General features: G+C 38.4%; 1 protein-coding gene and 1 pseudogene across 1 annotated transcript; both read left to right on the forward strand.

The window, feature by feature from the left end:
• The first annotated feature begins 2,376 nt into the window (after positions 1-2,376).
• On the forward strand, positions 2,377-3,347 carry LOC120876996 (annotated as a pseudogene).
• Positions 3,348-11,436: 8,089 nt separating this feature from the next.
• Positions 11,437-15,038, forward strand: LOC120875978 (olfactory receptor 5D18-like). The gene is made up of 2 exons (XM_040257712.1): positions 11,437-11,446; positions 14,083-15,038. Exons 1-2 carry the CDS (start codon positions 11,437-11,439, stop codon positions 15,036-15,038), a joined length of 966 nt encoding a protein of 321 aa, XP_040113646.1.
• The last annotated feature ends 1,802 nt before the right edge of the window (positions 15,039-16,840 follow it).

The following is a 16,840-nucleotide window of genomic DNA, read 5'->3' on the forward strand; positions in this document are numbered from 1 at the left end:
TATTGGTTTTGCCATACATTGACATGAATCCACCACGGGTGTACATGCATTCCCAGTATTTTTTTAAAGCAAATTATTATTTCTCTCACTACATTACAATTATACCATAACAATCCCATTATTGAACTTCCCAGGTGGTGCTGGTGGTAAAAAATCCAACTGCCAATGCAGAGAGGCAGGTTTGATCCCTGGGCTGGGAAGATTCCCTGGAGGGGAGCACTGCAACCCACTCCAGAATTCTGCCTGGAGAATCCCATGGACAGAGGAGCCCGGCGGGCTTCAGTCCATACCCGCTCACAGAGTCAGACACCACTAAAGTGATCTAACACACGTGCACCCAGTCACATCATCATAAGCCATAGTTGAGAACAAGCTTAAGTCTCTGCATTGCCACTCAGAGGGCATCTTCCTACTGATCTGGAAATAATTTTAGACTTTGGACAATCAAGAAATGCATTCTTGCATAGGTTGACAAGGTGTGATCTGCAAACCAAATCGGTCCTACTGTCTTTTATAAATAAAATTTTATTGGAACAGAGTCATGCCTCTTGATTTATGTATTGTCTGCAGGTGAATCCATGCCGCAAGATGCAAAAGAGCATAGCTGAAATTGAGACTACGTGGCCCACAAAGGCTAAAGTGTTTACTGTACAGCTTTTTCCAGAAAAAAGTGCTGCTCCCTGCTCTATTAAATTAAGTCACTGGAGTTGAGATGTTTATATGTTAAGATATGGCAGCTTCTTAAATAATAAATATACTATATGTCCCATAAACCTAGACTATAAATTGAAAAATAGAATACCAACTTTTTTGCAATTTCAATAATAAATGTAAGAATAAAAAAGAACTGTGCTCATATTTGTAATAGTAATGCAAGTTGTATTATCTTAAGAAAACAAAAGGTTTTTATAGAAAATGAAACAGAACACAATGTTAAAGAAAGGATAAAAAACACTGTAAAATGATTCATATTGTATAAGTTTTCATCCAAACACATCAATGTGTCCCTCAGATACAGAGAAAGTGAAAGTCGCTCAGTTGTGTCAGACTTCTGCAACCCCATGGACTATACAGTCCTTAGAATTCTCCAGGCCAGAATACTGGAGTGGGTAGCCTTTAAGAGGGGTTTAATTCCTGGGTCAGGAAGATCCCCTGGAGGAGGGCATGGCAACCCGCTCCAGTATTATTTCCTGGAGAATCCCATGGCCAGAGGAGCCTGGTGGGCTACAGTCCATGGTGTCTCAAAGAGTTCAACACAACTGAAGCTACTTAGCATGCATGAACACAGCCTCTGTATAGAGGTGAACTATTTTTAAAAACATCAGCAATAGATCAAGGACAAAAGAAATCATACTGTAAATTACAGAAGAGGAAGTTTCCTTTGGTTATTCTGTTTGTAGCTCATGACAATAAACTCTGTAAGAATTCTTCAGGGTTTGAGTCCCCAGGGTTAGGTGGTTAGATATAAAACAAATTAAAATACCATCGTGAAGTATAATTTCTAGGTCTATCTATTACTCAAGGGTGCGTTCATTCTCCTTCAATTTCTCAACTGTTGCAAAAATGACAGATGATATTTCTTGCTGTCTTTATTAACTATATTTTGCAGGAATCTTCAGCTTTCTGATGAAAGGACTGGAAACATTTAAATCAAAATGTCAATTTTGATACAAAACATGTATGCAGCATATTAGTGTTAGCAAGGAATCCATCATAAAAATACACCAAGGATATCTGGCGTTTGGTGAGTTGATTCAACCTAGGATCATCCTTTCACTCCGATCTGAGGGATATGGAATCCAGAAGGTTTTTGGCAGAGGAAACCTATATGAGCTGAAAACAGCAATCTACAGGCTAAATTCTACTTTTATTAGTTCCAGGACCATCGTGCACATGCAGTTATATGTTTAACCCAACAGAAATTTACTATTATATTTTTCTTTATGTATTAAAAGTGTTTAATCTTTCCCAGGTTAATTCTGCTCTTATCATGTGACTGCCATAATCCAACCAATGATTTATTTAGTTCTTTTTTTTTTCTTCTGATTTCCTTCTATGTAGCCTGTGTTTTCATAGAATTATATTCTATCTTGGGGATATTTAATGCTCTAAGCATCACATTCATTTAGGAATCACTTACGTATATTATTACTATTGATAAATACTATTATTTCTTATTTTCCAGGTAAAGAAATGAAAGTTCTAAAGGATAAAGCTAATTTCCCATAATCAAATTCACTTAAGTTGTAAAGACTTCAACTTGACACCTCAGAACATTCCTGTGTATACACTGATCACACTGCCTTCACTAACTTAGGTTGAGCCATCTTCAGTTTCTTTCACTCCACCTTCTCATGTTCCACTCCTCAATTTTAATTCTTCTTTATTTTTGTTTTTTAAATCAAGAGCCATGGTACTGAATGAAGGAAATCAGAGCTCTGTGACCATGTTCATCCTCTTGGGCTTCTCAGAATACCCATGCCTCCAGGCACCCCTTTCCTTGGTGTTCTTGACCATTTACACAGTCACTCTGGTGGGGAACCTTGGCATAATTGTGGTCATAAGGACCAGTCCCAAACTCCACACACCCGTGTATTTTTTTCTCAGCCATCTATCCTTTTTGGATATTTGCTCGTCTAGCATATTTACACCCAAACTCCTAGGTATCTTGGTTGTGGAAGACAGAGTTATCTCTTTCAAAGGATGCATGGCACAGTTTTTCTTTGGCTGTGCATTTGTGATTACGGAGATGTTCATGCTGGCAGTCATGGCCTATGGCCGGTTTGTGGCTGTTTGTAACCCCCTGCTCTACACACTGCTGTGTCTCCGAAGCTCTGCAGCCTCCTGGTCGCTGGGACTTACACGTGGGGTGGAATGTGTTCCTGGACAATCACCTGTTCTCTTTTGGAGGTTCTAATGTCATACATCACTTTGGCTCTGAGTATTCTGCCATCATCTCTGCTTCCTGTTCTGACACCCCTTTCAGTCAACTGATGTGTTTCCTCATTTCTACACTAGATGAGGTATGTAGCCTCCTGATTATCCTCACCTCCTATGCTTTCATAGTTGTCACAATCATTAAGATGCCTTCAGCTGCTGGACTCCGAAAAGCCTTCTCCACCTGGGCCTCCCATCTGACCGCCATCACCATTTTCCATGGGACTGTTCTGTTCCTTTATTGTGTACCCAACTCCAAAAGCTCATGGCTCCTCATCAAAGTAGCCACTGTGTTTTTTACTGTCATGATTCCTATGCTGAACCCTCTTATCTATAGCCTTAGGAATAAAGATGTGAAAGAGACAGTCAGGAGTTTGATAACTATGAAACTGCTTTCTCCCTCAATATAATTCAGAAGTCCAATGGGACTGAAAAACCACTTGAATTAAAGTCAGCCTGTGTATTAGCCAGATAAATATGCTTGTGTTCATATTATGCCTGATAATTTTCATATATATTTCTGATGCTAGTTTATCTTTATTATAAGTAAATATATGATTATGTTTCAAATAAATTGTATGTTGTATTTTACATTTTTTTGATGGTCAGATTAGCTACAATTACTTCTCAGTTAATAGAGAAATAATACATTATGGAAGTCAGAGTGATGAAAGGGGATATATAGTTAGAAACTCATTCCTTAAGCTACAGTTTATGTTGTGATTTGTAACAATGCTGCAAACACAGATGATAACTGTGTTTAGTGTCAGGGTTAAGGTTAGGGTTAGTGTTAGGGTTAGGGTTAAATTTGCACTTAGATTCTCATAACTAACTCTTCTGATTCAGTTTTATAAAATGCAACTTTTAGCTCTTCTCAAAACTTTATTTTACACCAGGTAAAATGAGGAGTTTTGAGTTTGCCTTATAAAAAGTATTACCTGATTTTAAGCAAGAAGATCCTGAAAATAATAGCTAGTCTCTGTCGGCGTCAATCATTTTTTGAATACCAGTGTAATGTAGTTCAATCAAAGGTGTTTAATTGAATACTGAGAAAAAGTTAAATGTATTTCTAGGGAGATATGATGATTACTCAGTGATAAAGCCCAAGTTAAGAACTGTTCTATTTTCTCTTCTTCTGACAAATACTCGTTCATGTCTCAGGTTTACACTCATGATCCAAAGGAAAAGAAATGCTCTTCGTCAATAATGAAGTATGAAAAAATTATAATGAGATTAACAGAGATGCTTCTGAGTAACTGGACCTAATCATGAGTCTACCTCATTCAGTTTAATAAGCCTTTCTTATAATCCTTTGAAGTACTTACCATTACCATATATTCTTTTTTTATATAAATTTATTTATTTTAATTGGAGGTTAATATTCTTAATTATGGTAACTTTGAAGTAAATCTCACTATCCATTAGAGCAACTTCTGACATCTTTTCTTCCGTGTAAGTGGATCCTGTTTATCCTTGACCATTTCATTTTCATACACACTTCAGTATTTATTGTGTTCATTCTTTTAAAGCCTGAGACTCTTAGGGGCTCTAAAATTTACGTCACTTGTTCTTTAGCTCTGCACGTTAAAGCATTCTTGGCTGTAGCCATGCCCTCTCTGCTTCATTCATCTATGCTCCTTCATAATCATTTCTCATTTCTGAAATTATGATGAGATCATATTAGCTGGTGTTAATTTTACCATTGTTTTAATTTATTCATCTTTATTTTTGGCTGTGCTGCACAGCATGTGAGATCCTAGTTTCTCAACCAGGGATCAGGTCCGTGCTCCCTGCAGTGGAAACAAAGAATCTTAACCATGGACCCCAGGGAAATTCCACCATTGTTTTTACGAATGTGGCTTGGCCATTTTATTTATTTCTCATTATCATTACTATGATTGATTTGGTTTCTGAGGGAAGAGAGAGACGACAAAGGCATATTATGTATTGAGTTTGACATATTGAGTTTTAAAAATAATCCACATTTTATCTCTTTCTTTACTGATTAGGGGAAAAATTGGCATTGATAAAATTCTACAGGCATGGCAAATAGTAAGATATTGTGAAGAATCTATATTAAGAAATTATAAATCTTAATGAAATAAACACATTCCTTGAAAAAACAGCATTCAGTCTTATACAATAAAAATAGAAAGTGTAAGTAGAGTCTTATCTGTTAGTGTAATGGGGGTCTGTCTGTGCTCAGTCATGTCTGACTCTTTGTGACCCCACGGACCTTGGCCCGCCAGGCTTCTCTGTCCGTGAGGTTTTCCTGGCAAGAAGACTGGAGTGGGGGCCATGCCCTTCTCCGGGAAATCCCCCCAACCCGGGCTTAGACTCCCCTCCCCTGCATCTGCTGTGCTGCCGGTGGATTCTTTGCCACTGAGTCACTGGGGAGCCCAAAGTAATGGGATTTGTTTCCAAAAACTTCCTCACAAAGAAATCCTATGTCCTGTTTGTTATGTTGGTGAATTTCTCCAAATATTTGAGAAATATTGTCAACCATGCACAAATCTTTCTAGTGAACAGGTTAAGAGAGGATACTTAATAGTGCATTATATTCACTCAGCCAGATTTTAGCAATCAGTTCAAAGAAAGCTATTATGAGAAATAAATTTATAGATCAATCTTTCTCATGAGGTTAGTTAATGAACATTCAAGATAAAATATTAACACATTGGATTTTATTCCAGAAACTGAAAAGTGGTTTAATAGTCATGAATTAATAACCATAAATCAACATATGAAAATAAAAGGGAAGATACATAATTCATGCCAATTACAGTTCTAGAAAAATAATTTGGTTAAATACAAAACTTATTCCACTCTGAATGGTTGATTTTTCTCAACTCACATTTAATAAAATTGGTATTAGCTTCAAGAAACTTTAAGTAATCTTCATATTAGCTATTGAAATTACTGTGATTAATTTTAAAATTCTTTGGCTATAATACTATGTATATATCTAAATTAACATCTCTCAAGAATGTACAAATCCAAAGGCAGCTCCCTAGAGTTTTAATTGAAAAGTTCATACTTCCTGGATGTCTGTGACAAATGTCCTGAATAGAAAGTAACCTCTTCCTGATCAGAGTATGGGTTTCTCTGGTGACTCATATGGTAAAGAATCTACCTGCAATGCACAAGACCAGGGTTCTGTCCCTAGGTCGGGAAGATCCCCCAGAGAAGGGAATGGTCAGCTATTCCAGTAGTCTTGCCTGGAGAATTCCATGGACAGAGGAGCCTGGCAGAATACAGTCCGTGGGGTTTCAAAGACTCAGATGATTGAGTGACTAACATTTTCACTGTCTTGTTAGAGTATAGAATGTCAGAAACAGGTTATCATTGTGAAAAATATGACCTGTTGACCAGTATGGTGAATACCAGAAATGGCTTTCTTTTGGTGTAATGAAGGTATTCAGGGGTCACAACTTATCTACCAATAGTTTCTTGATAATCCTAATGCTTGCAGGAGACCTGTGTTCAATCCCTGGGTCAGGAAGATCCCCTGGAGAAGGAAATGGTAACCCACTTCAGTATTCTTGCCTGGAGAACTCCATGGACAGAGGACCCTGGCAGCTACAGCCTATGGGGTTGCAAAGAGTTGGACACCACTGAGAGACAACACACACACACATACATGTTTGCATGAATAAGTCTTGGAAATTACACTTTTTAATAGTCATTTCTATTGCTCACCATTAGAACGCAATGATGCAATTGATGTTTTTATATATACTCATTTATGCAGCCCTACTGCATTCTGTTATTACTTTCTCATAGTTTCGTCGTAGATTCCTTAGGACTTTCTGTATACAGAATCTAGCTGGCAAATAAAGACGGTTTTACTTTCTACTTTTCAGTAATTATAACTTGCTTCCTTATTCAACAAAAATCTAAAATAAGATGTTAATTAAAAGTGGTTAAGGACATTATTTTCTTGGCTGTTATACACAGAGTTGGGAGAAAATCAAGTTATTTTACTTTATGTAGGATTTTTTTCTATTTTCTGTTTCTACACTAGACATAATATTAGCTAGAGGTATTTTTGTAGATGATCTTTATCAGGTTGAAGGAATTTTCTTATATTTCTTGTTTACTGCTATACAGGTAATCATTTTGTTTTCTTTCCATCTGAGTCATTGTTTATTTTCCTATCATATACTGTGATATTTTATTTTCTAATATTTCATTCAGCATTTCTATGATGAAGTACATTAGTTATCTTGATCTATGTTTTTTGTTTGTTTGTTTACAACATCTTTGTCTGGTGTTGGTTTTGATGGCTGTTGATTAGTTACCAAGTCGTATCTGACTCTTTTGCAACCCCATGGACAGTAGCCTGCCAAGCTCCTCTATCACAGGATTCTCCAGGCAAGAATGCTGGAGGGGATCGCCATTTCCTTCTCCAGGGGATCTTCCTGATACAGGGATAGAACATGTATCCTCTGCCTGCAGATAGATTCTTTACCTCTGAACCACCAGGGAAACCCATGAAACACCAGAGATGTCCCAAAACTCAGAAAACGATCCCAAATATTGGTGGTGGCCCCTCCTCACTATCAGAGACACCCACACGCTTTCTTTCCTGGCGTGCCTCTCTGCCTTGCTTCGATCTTAACTAAACAGTTTCTCTGTGTGCTCTCCCACTTGTTTTGCTATGTTGCTAAAAATAAACTTCGTACCTTCATTTACAATTTTTGCCTCCTTGAGAAATGCATTTTTTACTGGTGGACAAAATATACATATATATATATATACATATATACATATACATATATATGTATGTATGTATGTATGTATACTTATGGCTGCCAGTAACCCGCATCTCAGCTATCAGGTTTTAAACTACGGAGTTCACAGATTCTAAACTAATTAACCATTTTCAGGTTTTGCATATTGCTGATTGAATTGTCTTTGCCTCTTCAACCAGATCCTGAGCTCCTGAAGGTCAGGAAGCAGGCCAAAGAATTCGATCATTGTGCTTGCACAGCGCTGGGTTCTAGATATTTGTAGCTGAAAAGCAAATCCAGAAATCTTTGGTTTCTATCATAGAGGTTTCTTAGAACCTCTGTCAGAAGCCCCTGGGAAATCAGTTGAACTCACGGATATTTGGCAGAGAAACCCAGGAATGTTCATTTTAAACAAGCCTCTTGGAATATTCTTATGTACATGGATGTTTGGGAATTAGAGAGCTGTCACATACAAATAAACACAGTCCTAAGTACATGTTTCACACAAGGTATGGGCAAGAGAGTAACAGCACCAATCATGTTATCAAGTTTAAATAACGTTTCCAGTTTTATTTCTTCCTCTAGCTCTCCCTGCCCTTCTTGTTTGAATCATCCTTCTGGAGCAAAATTCTAATCAAGTCCTTCCTTCAACCAACACCTTCCCAGTTGTGAGACTATAAAACCCATGATCATAAACTTATCCTTTAAGAATCTTATGGCCCAGTTGCAATCAAATGACATAACTTTTTAACTAAGAGCACAAACTCTGGGGCCAGACTGACTGTTCAAACCCCAATGCCTCCAGTTTGAGTATGAGCTGTATTAATGGGATGAAGAAGAAGTGTTGCATATATCTCTGATTGCTCTGTTTATTCAAATATCCATACACTTTTTTTGTGCTATTTATTACTTAAATGCTTGACAGCATTTACCATTTAATAGTATGGGACTGTGGAGAAGGCAATGGCATCCCACTCCAGTACTCTTGCCTAGAAAATCCCATGGATGGAGGAGCCTCGTAGGCTTGCAGTCCATGGGGTCGCTGTAAGTCGGACACGACTGAGCAGCTTCACTTTCACGTTTCACTTTCATGCACTGGAGAAGGAAATGGCAACCCACTCCAGTGTTCTTGCCTGGAGAGTCCCAGGGATGGGGGAGCCTGGTGGGCTGCCGTCTATGAGGTCACACAGAGTCGGACACGACTGAAGCGACTTAGCAGCAGCAGCAGCAGTATGGGACTGAGGTTCTCCTTGTAGGAAGATTTTTAACTGAAAATGCAATTTCATAAGAAGATAGAGGCTATTCATATTTTGCATTTCATCTTTGGTAAGTTCTACATCAACTAGGTAGTTACATTTTTTTGGATGAAAATTATACATAATACTCCCTAATTATTTTTTCTACATTGACAGCATCTGGAATGAAGTCCCATTTTTTTCTTGAGTAGCAACTGTGTTATGATTTGTTATTTTTAATCAATTTATCTAACACATGATTGATTTTATGTATCGTTTCAAACATCAGAATTTGAGTTTTGCTCAATCCCTTATATCTATTTCACTGTCCATTTTCTATTTGGTTGATCACCATTCTCATCTTTTCCTCCTATTTATTGAGAGATTAAAAACTACGTTTGCTTTTTTATCTTCTTAAGATGGAATCACAGATCATCAAATTTCTTCTCTTAAGCAAAACATTCAAGCAATTAGGTGCTATTTTAAATAGAATGAGGTATTAATAGAGAGAGTACAAAAATGTTGACCTGATGAGTGACAAGTAGAACTCTAAACTAGTCCTTAAGATTCCCCACCATTTGGTGAACACATATCTTCAACTAGCCATTCAATTACACATTAATCTGGGAGCTGCTGGCAAATAATTTTAAATTATAACTAGTGTAAATCAGTTGATCATAATAAAAGAAGACTATCCTGATTGGTGGGTCTCATATAATCTGATGATTTGTTAAAAATGCTTGAATCCCTCTTTAAAGAGATGTATGAATTATAAGAGGGTGTTGAAAGAGAGATTTGAAGTGTGAGAGGAACTTGAACGGAGAAAACAAAGCAGATACCCAGGAGTGGATTCTAGGAGCTGTGAATAACCCCAAACAGATGTCAAGGAAACAAGACCCTATTCTTACAACTCAAGGAACTGCATTATTCCAACAACATGAATGACCTTGGAAGGGAAGCAATTTCTAGATGAGAAACTTGATGACACTTTGATTTCAGCCTTGCGATAACTTGACTAGAGGGACCAGGTGTATTGTGTCTAACTTCGGGCATACAAAATTGTGAATTAATAAATGAGTGTTTTTCATGCCACTGAGTCTGCAGCAGTTTATTATGATGAAATAGACCATTCATATACCACATAATTGATAGGTTTTTATCAATTGCATTATCACAAATGTATATTCAACAAGTTTTAATAAAATGGAAACATTGGTATATAATAATAACTGCATTTCTCTAATATGAGGTACCACTTCACACCAGTCAGAATGTCTGCGATCCAAAAATCTGCAAGCAATAAATGCTGGAGAGGATGTGGAGAGAAGGGAACCCTCCTACACTGTTGGTGGGAATGCAAACTAGTACAGCCACTATAGAGAACAGTGTGGAGATTCCTTAAAAAATTGCAAATAGAACTGCCTTATGACCCAGCAATCCCACTGTTGGGCATACACACAGAGGAAACCAGAATTGAAAGAGACACATGTACCCCAATGTTCATTGCAGCACTGTTTATAATAGCCAGGACATGGAAACAACCTAGATGTCCATCAGTAGATGAATGGATAAGAAAGCTGTGGTACATATACACAATGGAATATTACTCAGCCATTAAAAAGAATACATTTGAATCAGTTCTGCTGAGATGGATGAAACTGGAGCCGATTATACAGAGTGAAGTGAGCCAGAAAGAAAAACACCAATACAGTATACTAACACATATATATGGAATTTAGGAAGATGGCAATGATGACCCTGTGTGCAGGACAGCAAAAAAGACACAGATGTGTATAGCGGACTTTTGGACTCAGAGGGAGAGGGAGAGGGTGTGATGATTTGGGAGAATGGCATTGAAAAAAAAAATAATAACTGCAAATGTCAAAATATCATATTTCTATTCAGTGTGATATTGAATGTGTTTTTTACAAAAATGTAGATGTCCAAATAAGAAAACTTAGAGGAAAGACTGAAATAAACGTAACACAGAAACAATATTATGCTTGGTCTATTGAACAGTAATTGTGATTTTCTCTTTCTGAATTTTGGAATTCAGGTGTTCCATGATAAATATAAACATAAACAGGTTGATTGCTAGTGTTATTTTTCTAAGATAAGAAGATAAACATACTCAAGTTTCCTATATGATTTAATGATTTAAAATAAATTATACTCTAAATGAGGAGTATGGGATTTTCTTTAAATTGTCTTGTTTGTAGCTCATGGAAAACACCCCAATCAAAATTGTCTAGGGTGTGAATCCCCAAAGTCACTCAGGTAGACATAAATATACAACATGATCCCTAAGTTTAGCTTACAAGTATATGGCTTACCCTTGGGAGTGTCTCGATTTTTTAATGAGAAAAAAATGTAAATTTTCTTGATGACTTTACTGAAATATACTTTGGAAGAGGTTACAATACTCTTATTACAAGCTACAACCATTTTAATTAAATGTAAGTATTTTTGTTAAATACTTTTCAAGATTCTTATTTAAAGAAGTCTTCAGTAAATCAGTCTATAAAGACTACATGGCTTCTGGTGAGTTGTTTAAATTAAGTGATTTACTTTCATTCTGATGTGGGAAACTCTGAAATTAACAATATTTTTGGCAGAGAAACACCTATGCAGCCCTAATAGCAATGAAACGGTATTCGTTTAATTCATTTAAGGGGAAGAATACAAGATATTGAACTTATTTCTTATATCTTTTAAGACTCATGGGATGCATTTAGTTTTGAACTTTGCTTCTATAGCTGAATGATGTCCTTGGTGGACAGTCCAGTAGTAGTATTTGTTTTCAACTAAAAATAAAAAATTAGGGAAATATTAAAAATAAATCTATAAAACTGTAGAGAAATATGCCAGACTTTGCATTAAATTTTTTGAGTTTAAAATCATGCAGGTGAAAGCAAGTTGGAGCAGTAGAGCAAACTTGAGTTCTGAATTAAACCCCAAAGTAGTCTGAAATATGCTGCCTGGTGTTTGATATTAAAAGGTAATAATGCTTTTATATCCCAAAATGTGTGTATTTTGTGCACCAAAATCAAAATTGCTGCAGTGAGTGAAACGAAAGAAGTAGCTATCAAGCGGTCTAGATAATGCAGTGATACTGTGCGTGCTAAGTCGCTTCAGTCCTTTCTTACTCTTTATAAACAACCCTATGGACTGTAGCCCGCCAGGCTCCTCTGTCCATGGGATTCTCCAAGCAGGAATACCAGAGTGGGTTGCCATACACTCCTCCAGGGGATTTTCCCAACCCAGGGAGAGAACCCGTGCCTCTTATGTCTGCTTCACTGGTAGTTTAGTTCTTTTAGAGATCACAGACATCCAGATGGAAGCGTTCAGATTGCAGGTAATCTGTATGGAGATGATTTTGAACATGGCTAAACATTTGAGCATGATTTTAAACTAAGATTGAATGAAAATTAGTCCTGAAGGATGGTTGTAGGTAGGCTAAATAAAGACAGCTGCTGAATAGATGTGTGGTAGGTAGCAATAAAGATGGGAGTGTATTTTGAAGAATATGTTCATTTTGCCCTAATTACATTTTTCACAGCCTTCACCTTGCATGGAAAGGAAGTCATAGAGATACAGACAAGGACAGGGAAAGATGGACGAGACAAAGCTCATGCCCTGATGGCTTGAGGCATCAATGGAAATGCGCAGCTAAGAAGGAAACATTAGAAAAGGAGTAAGAAGAAGATTTCCTCTGTGTAGGCATTTTTTCTTCTTCTTAGTCACTATTTGCACCACTTCAGACTTTGTAAAATTACAGGTGGTGCTGCACTGTAGAATATTTTGAGGTTATATATTTCAAATTCAAAGTAAACATGAAAAACAGCATTAGAAATACAAGAGAAGAAACTAAATTCGGTGGGGCCCATTTATTACATGTGAAATTAAAGTCTTAAATGTTTTAGAAAATAATTAAAGTTGGACTTCCCTGATAGCTCAGCTGGGAAAGAATCCGCCTGCAATGCATGGGACCCCAGTTCGATTCCTGGGTGGGGAAGATCTGCTGGAGAAGGGATAGGCCACGAACTCCAGTATTTCTGGTCTTCCCTTGTGACTCAGCTGGTAAAGAATCTACCTGTAATGTGGGAGACCTGGGTTCAGTCCCTGGGTTGGGAAGATCCCCTGGAGAAGGGAATGGCTACCCACTCCAGAATTCTAAACTAAATTTAGTGGGGGGCAAGGATTACATGTGAAATTAAAGTCTTAAATGTTTTAGAAAATAATTCACTAATTTAAGTTATATTTTATACATAATTGTGTAGTAAAAAGAAATAGAATTATATTCTAAAGGTAAGGTTTCAGAGAGCTTAACTTGTCAGAGACATATTAATAAGTGACTGAGGTTAAATTTGAAGGCAAGTTGACTTGATTAAAGAGTCTAGATTGTTAACAAGACATCATTCATATTTTCTAGGAGATACAATATGTGACCTTTTACCAAGGACTGGCCAGTTGTGAACTCATTAAGGGAAGGTAAACCTGAGGCTTCTCTGATGAGGTGGGTGCTGGATCTCTCAGTTGTGTGACTTGCGACTTCATGGACTGTGGCCCGCCAGGCTCCTCCGTCCACCAGATTTCACCAGCAAGGATACTGGAGTGGGGAGCCAATTCTTTCCCCTGGGGATATTCCTGACCCAGGGATTGAACTCATGTCCCTTGCATCTCCTGCACTATCAGGAGGATTCTTAACCACCGCACTACCTGGGAAGCCTCTCTCTGATTGGAGAGCACTAAGGAAAAGTGAGAGAAAAACAGAGGACATCTTGAGCAGTTAGAATGGCCTGAACAAACATAAGAATTTGCAAGTGCAATCAACAAGTTCAATTAAATGAAGCTAAAGAAAGGAATTATCCATGTGGAGAAAAGGGCGACAGCTGAGAAGGTTGAGAAAATTCAAACAAGGACATTTTCTGAGTCACCGTGACACTCAGTTCTTCCCAGTCCATCCTCTCCTTGCCCCTACATCAGAAGCTGACTTCCACTCTCCACACCTGTAGACACACGGTATATTTGGGCTCCAACTGCGTCTTATTCGCATTCCTGGGAAATCCCAGACTTCACCACTGCAAACCAGTCCCCTGTCCAGGCTGGGAGAAAAATACCCTCTATTTCTGTCACGTCTGGTTGCTTAGGGTGAGCTCTCTGGTTTTCTCTGGCAGAAGCCGTAGTGATGGATGAGAGAAATCAGAGTGCTGGAATCACCTTCGTCCTCTCGGGCTTCTCAGAATACCCGCAGCTCCAGGTGCCCCTGTTCTTGGTCTTCTTCACCGTCTATACCGTCTCTGTGGTGGGGAACCTGGGTATGATTGTGATCATCAGAATCAATCCCAAACTTCACACCCCCATGTACTTCTTTCTCAGCCATCTCTCCTTTCTTGATTTTTGTTACTCTTCTATAACCACACCTAAGCTCTTAGAGATCTTGGTTGTGGACAGAAGGACTATCTCCTACGTGGGTTGCATGATGCAATTCTTCTTTGGTTGCACACTTGTGATTACGGAGATGTTCATGTTAGCAGTGATGGCCTATGACCGGTTTGTAGCTGTTTGTAACCCCTTGCTCTACACAGTTGCTATGTCTCCTAAGCTCTGCAGCCTCCTGGTCGCTGGAACCTACACGTGGGGTGGAACGTGTTCCTTGACAATCACCTGTTCTCTTTTGGAGCTGTCCTTCTGTGGTTCTAACGTCATACATCACTTTGGCTGTGAGTATTCTGCCATCGTCTCTGCCTCTTGCTCTGACTCTTACTTCAGTCAGATGACATGTTTTATCATTTCCACTCTCAATGAGGTGTGTAGCCTCCTGATTATCCTCGCCTCCTATATTTTCATAATTGTCACAATCATCAAGCTGCCTTCAGCTGGTGGACTCCGAAAAGCCTTCTCCACCTGTGCCTCCCACCTGACCACCATCACCATTTTCCATGGGGTCATCCTTCTTCTCTACTGTGTACCCAACTCCAGAAGCTCATGGCTCTTCATCAAAGTAGCCACTGTGCTTTACACAGTAGTGATCCCCATGCTAAATCCCCTTATCTACAGCCTTAGAAATAATGATGTGAAGGAGACCATCAGAAAATTAGTCAATACCAAAATGTTTTTTCACCCAATGTAATTTTGAGTGAGAAGAGAGATAGAGGAAAGCAGTTTCTTAAATGTGCTTTATACAGTGTGCTGAAGGTTATTACATTTTTCTTCAAATGTGTGCTTATCCCCTGATTAGTGTCCTACTCTTTGCGACCCCTTCTCTGTCTGTGGGGGAATCTCCAGGCAAGAATACTGGAGTGGGTTGCCATGCCCTCCTCCAGGGGATCTTCCCAAGCCAGCAATGGGACTCACGTCTCCCGAAGTGCAAGTTGATTCTTTAGTGACTGAGACACAATGGGATACAATCTCTTGAGAAAATTATATATCATATGAATATAATGTGATTTTTAAACTGCACTGTGATTTTAAAATGTCACCTTCAGTTTAAAAGAAAAAAAGAAAAATATATGTTTATGTCTCCCTTGCAGAGTGTTATAGGCAAGATAATGCTCGCCTAACAGTGCCCATGGGTTTCCCTGGTGGCTCAGATGGTACAGAATCTGCCTGCAATATGGGAGACCTGGGTTCTTTCCCTGGGTAGGGAAGATCCCCTCGAGAAGGGCATGACAACCCGCTCCAGTGTTCTTGCCTGGAAAATCCCCAAGGACAGAGGAGCCTGGTGGGCTACAGTCCATGGGGTCTCAAAGAGTCGGATAAGACTGAGTGGCTAAGCACAGCGCAGCAGAAGGCTGTCCTCATCCCGAAATTCTCAGAATTTGCAAATGATTTCTGTTCCATGTCTTCTTTCTTTCCTTCTTTTTTCTCTCTTCCTTTCCTTTCTCTTTTTCTCCAATTATGAAATGTGATAAATAGGTAGGCAAGTAATTTTGTATAATCATCCTGTATGTTACTTTCTCCAAGAAATTAAAGACATTATCAGCTCTTTACAGCATTTCCGTAAGCATTTTTCTAGTCACTGTGCCTCTCTGCTGCCTCTAGGAACAAACTCCATTATGGTGTTCAAAGATTTTTCTTCTAAACAGAGAAAGGTTATGAGAGTTAAAACTTAACTTTATCACTTTTGAAATTTGTATTATTAAAATTTTAGAGTGTATTGCCTTATGTCTGGCTTATTTGGCTCAGCATTTTGTTTCAAAAGAATTTTTAAGTGATTGACTGTAACAGTAGTTCCCTTTTTGGTGCTGAAGAATGTTCTACAAAATAAATATATTGATATGATAATATGTTGATTCATACTACTACTACAAATGGAATTTGGTTGTTTCCTCTTCTTTATTGAAGTATTACTTATTTACAGTGTTATAATAATTTTAATGCACAACATAGTGATTCATTATGTTTTTAGATTAGACACTATTAAAACTTAGTGGCTCAGTGGGTAAAGAACCTGCCTGTAAGCAGGCGATGCCAGAGATATGGGTTTGATTCCTGGGTGGGGAATATCCCTTGGAGGAGGGCACGGCATCCCAGTCCCATGGGCAGAGGAGCCTGGTGGGCTAGAGTCCATGGGGTCGCAAAGAGCTGGACACGACTGAAGTGACTCAGCACAGCGCAGCACACAAAGGATAACAGGCGTAACTCACGGCGCTGGGCAGCGGCATCCTGTAGCTTATCCATTTTAACAGAGTATTTTGTAGACTTTATACTCCTAAATTCCCCCTCCTCCTTTCCTCTACAAAGTCTGCATATAACAATTGTTGGAGAGAATTAGAGTGAAGGGAAACGCTGTGCATTGTGGGTGAGAATGTAAACTGGTATAACCAATTGCATACTGTATGGAAAGCAGTATGGAGTTTTACACACACACACACACATAAGGTAAAAACAGAACTACCATATGAGCCAGCAGTTTCACTCCTGGTTATTTCA

This window comes from Oryx dammah, unplaced genomic scaffold (assembly GCF_014754425.2).
Source record: "Oryx dammah isolate SB20612 unplaced genomic scaffold, SCBI_Odam_1.1 HiC_scaffold_17, whole genome shotgun sequence".
Taxonomy (NCBI): Eukaryota; Metazoa; Chordata; class Mammalia; order Artiodactyla; family Bovidae; genus Oryx; species Oryx dammah.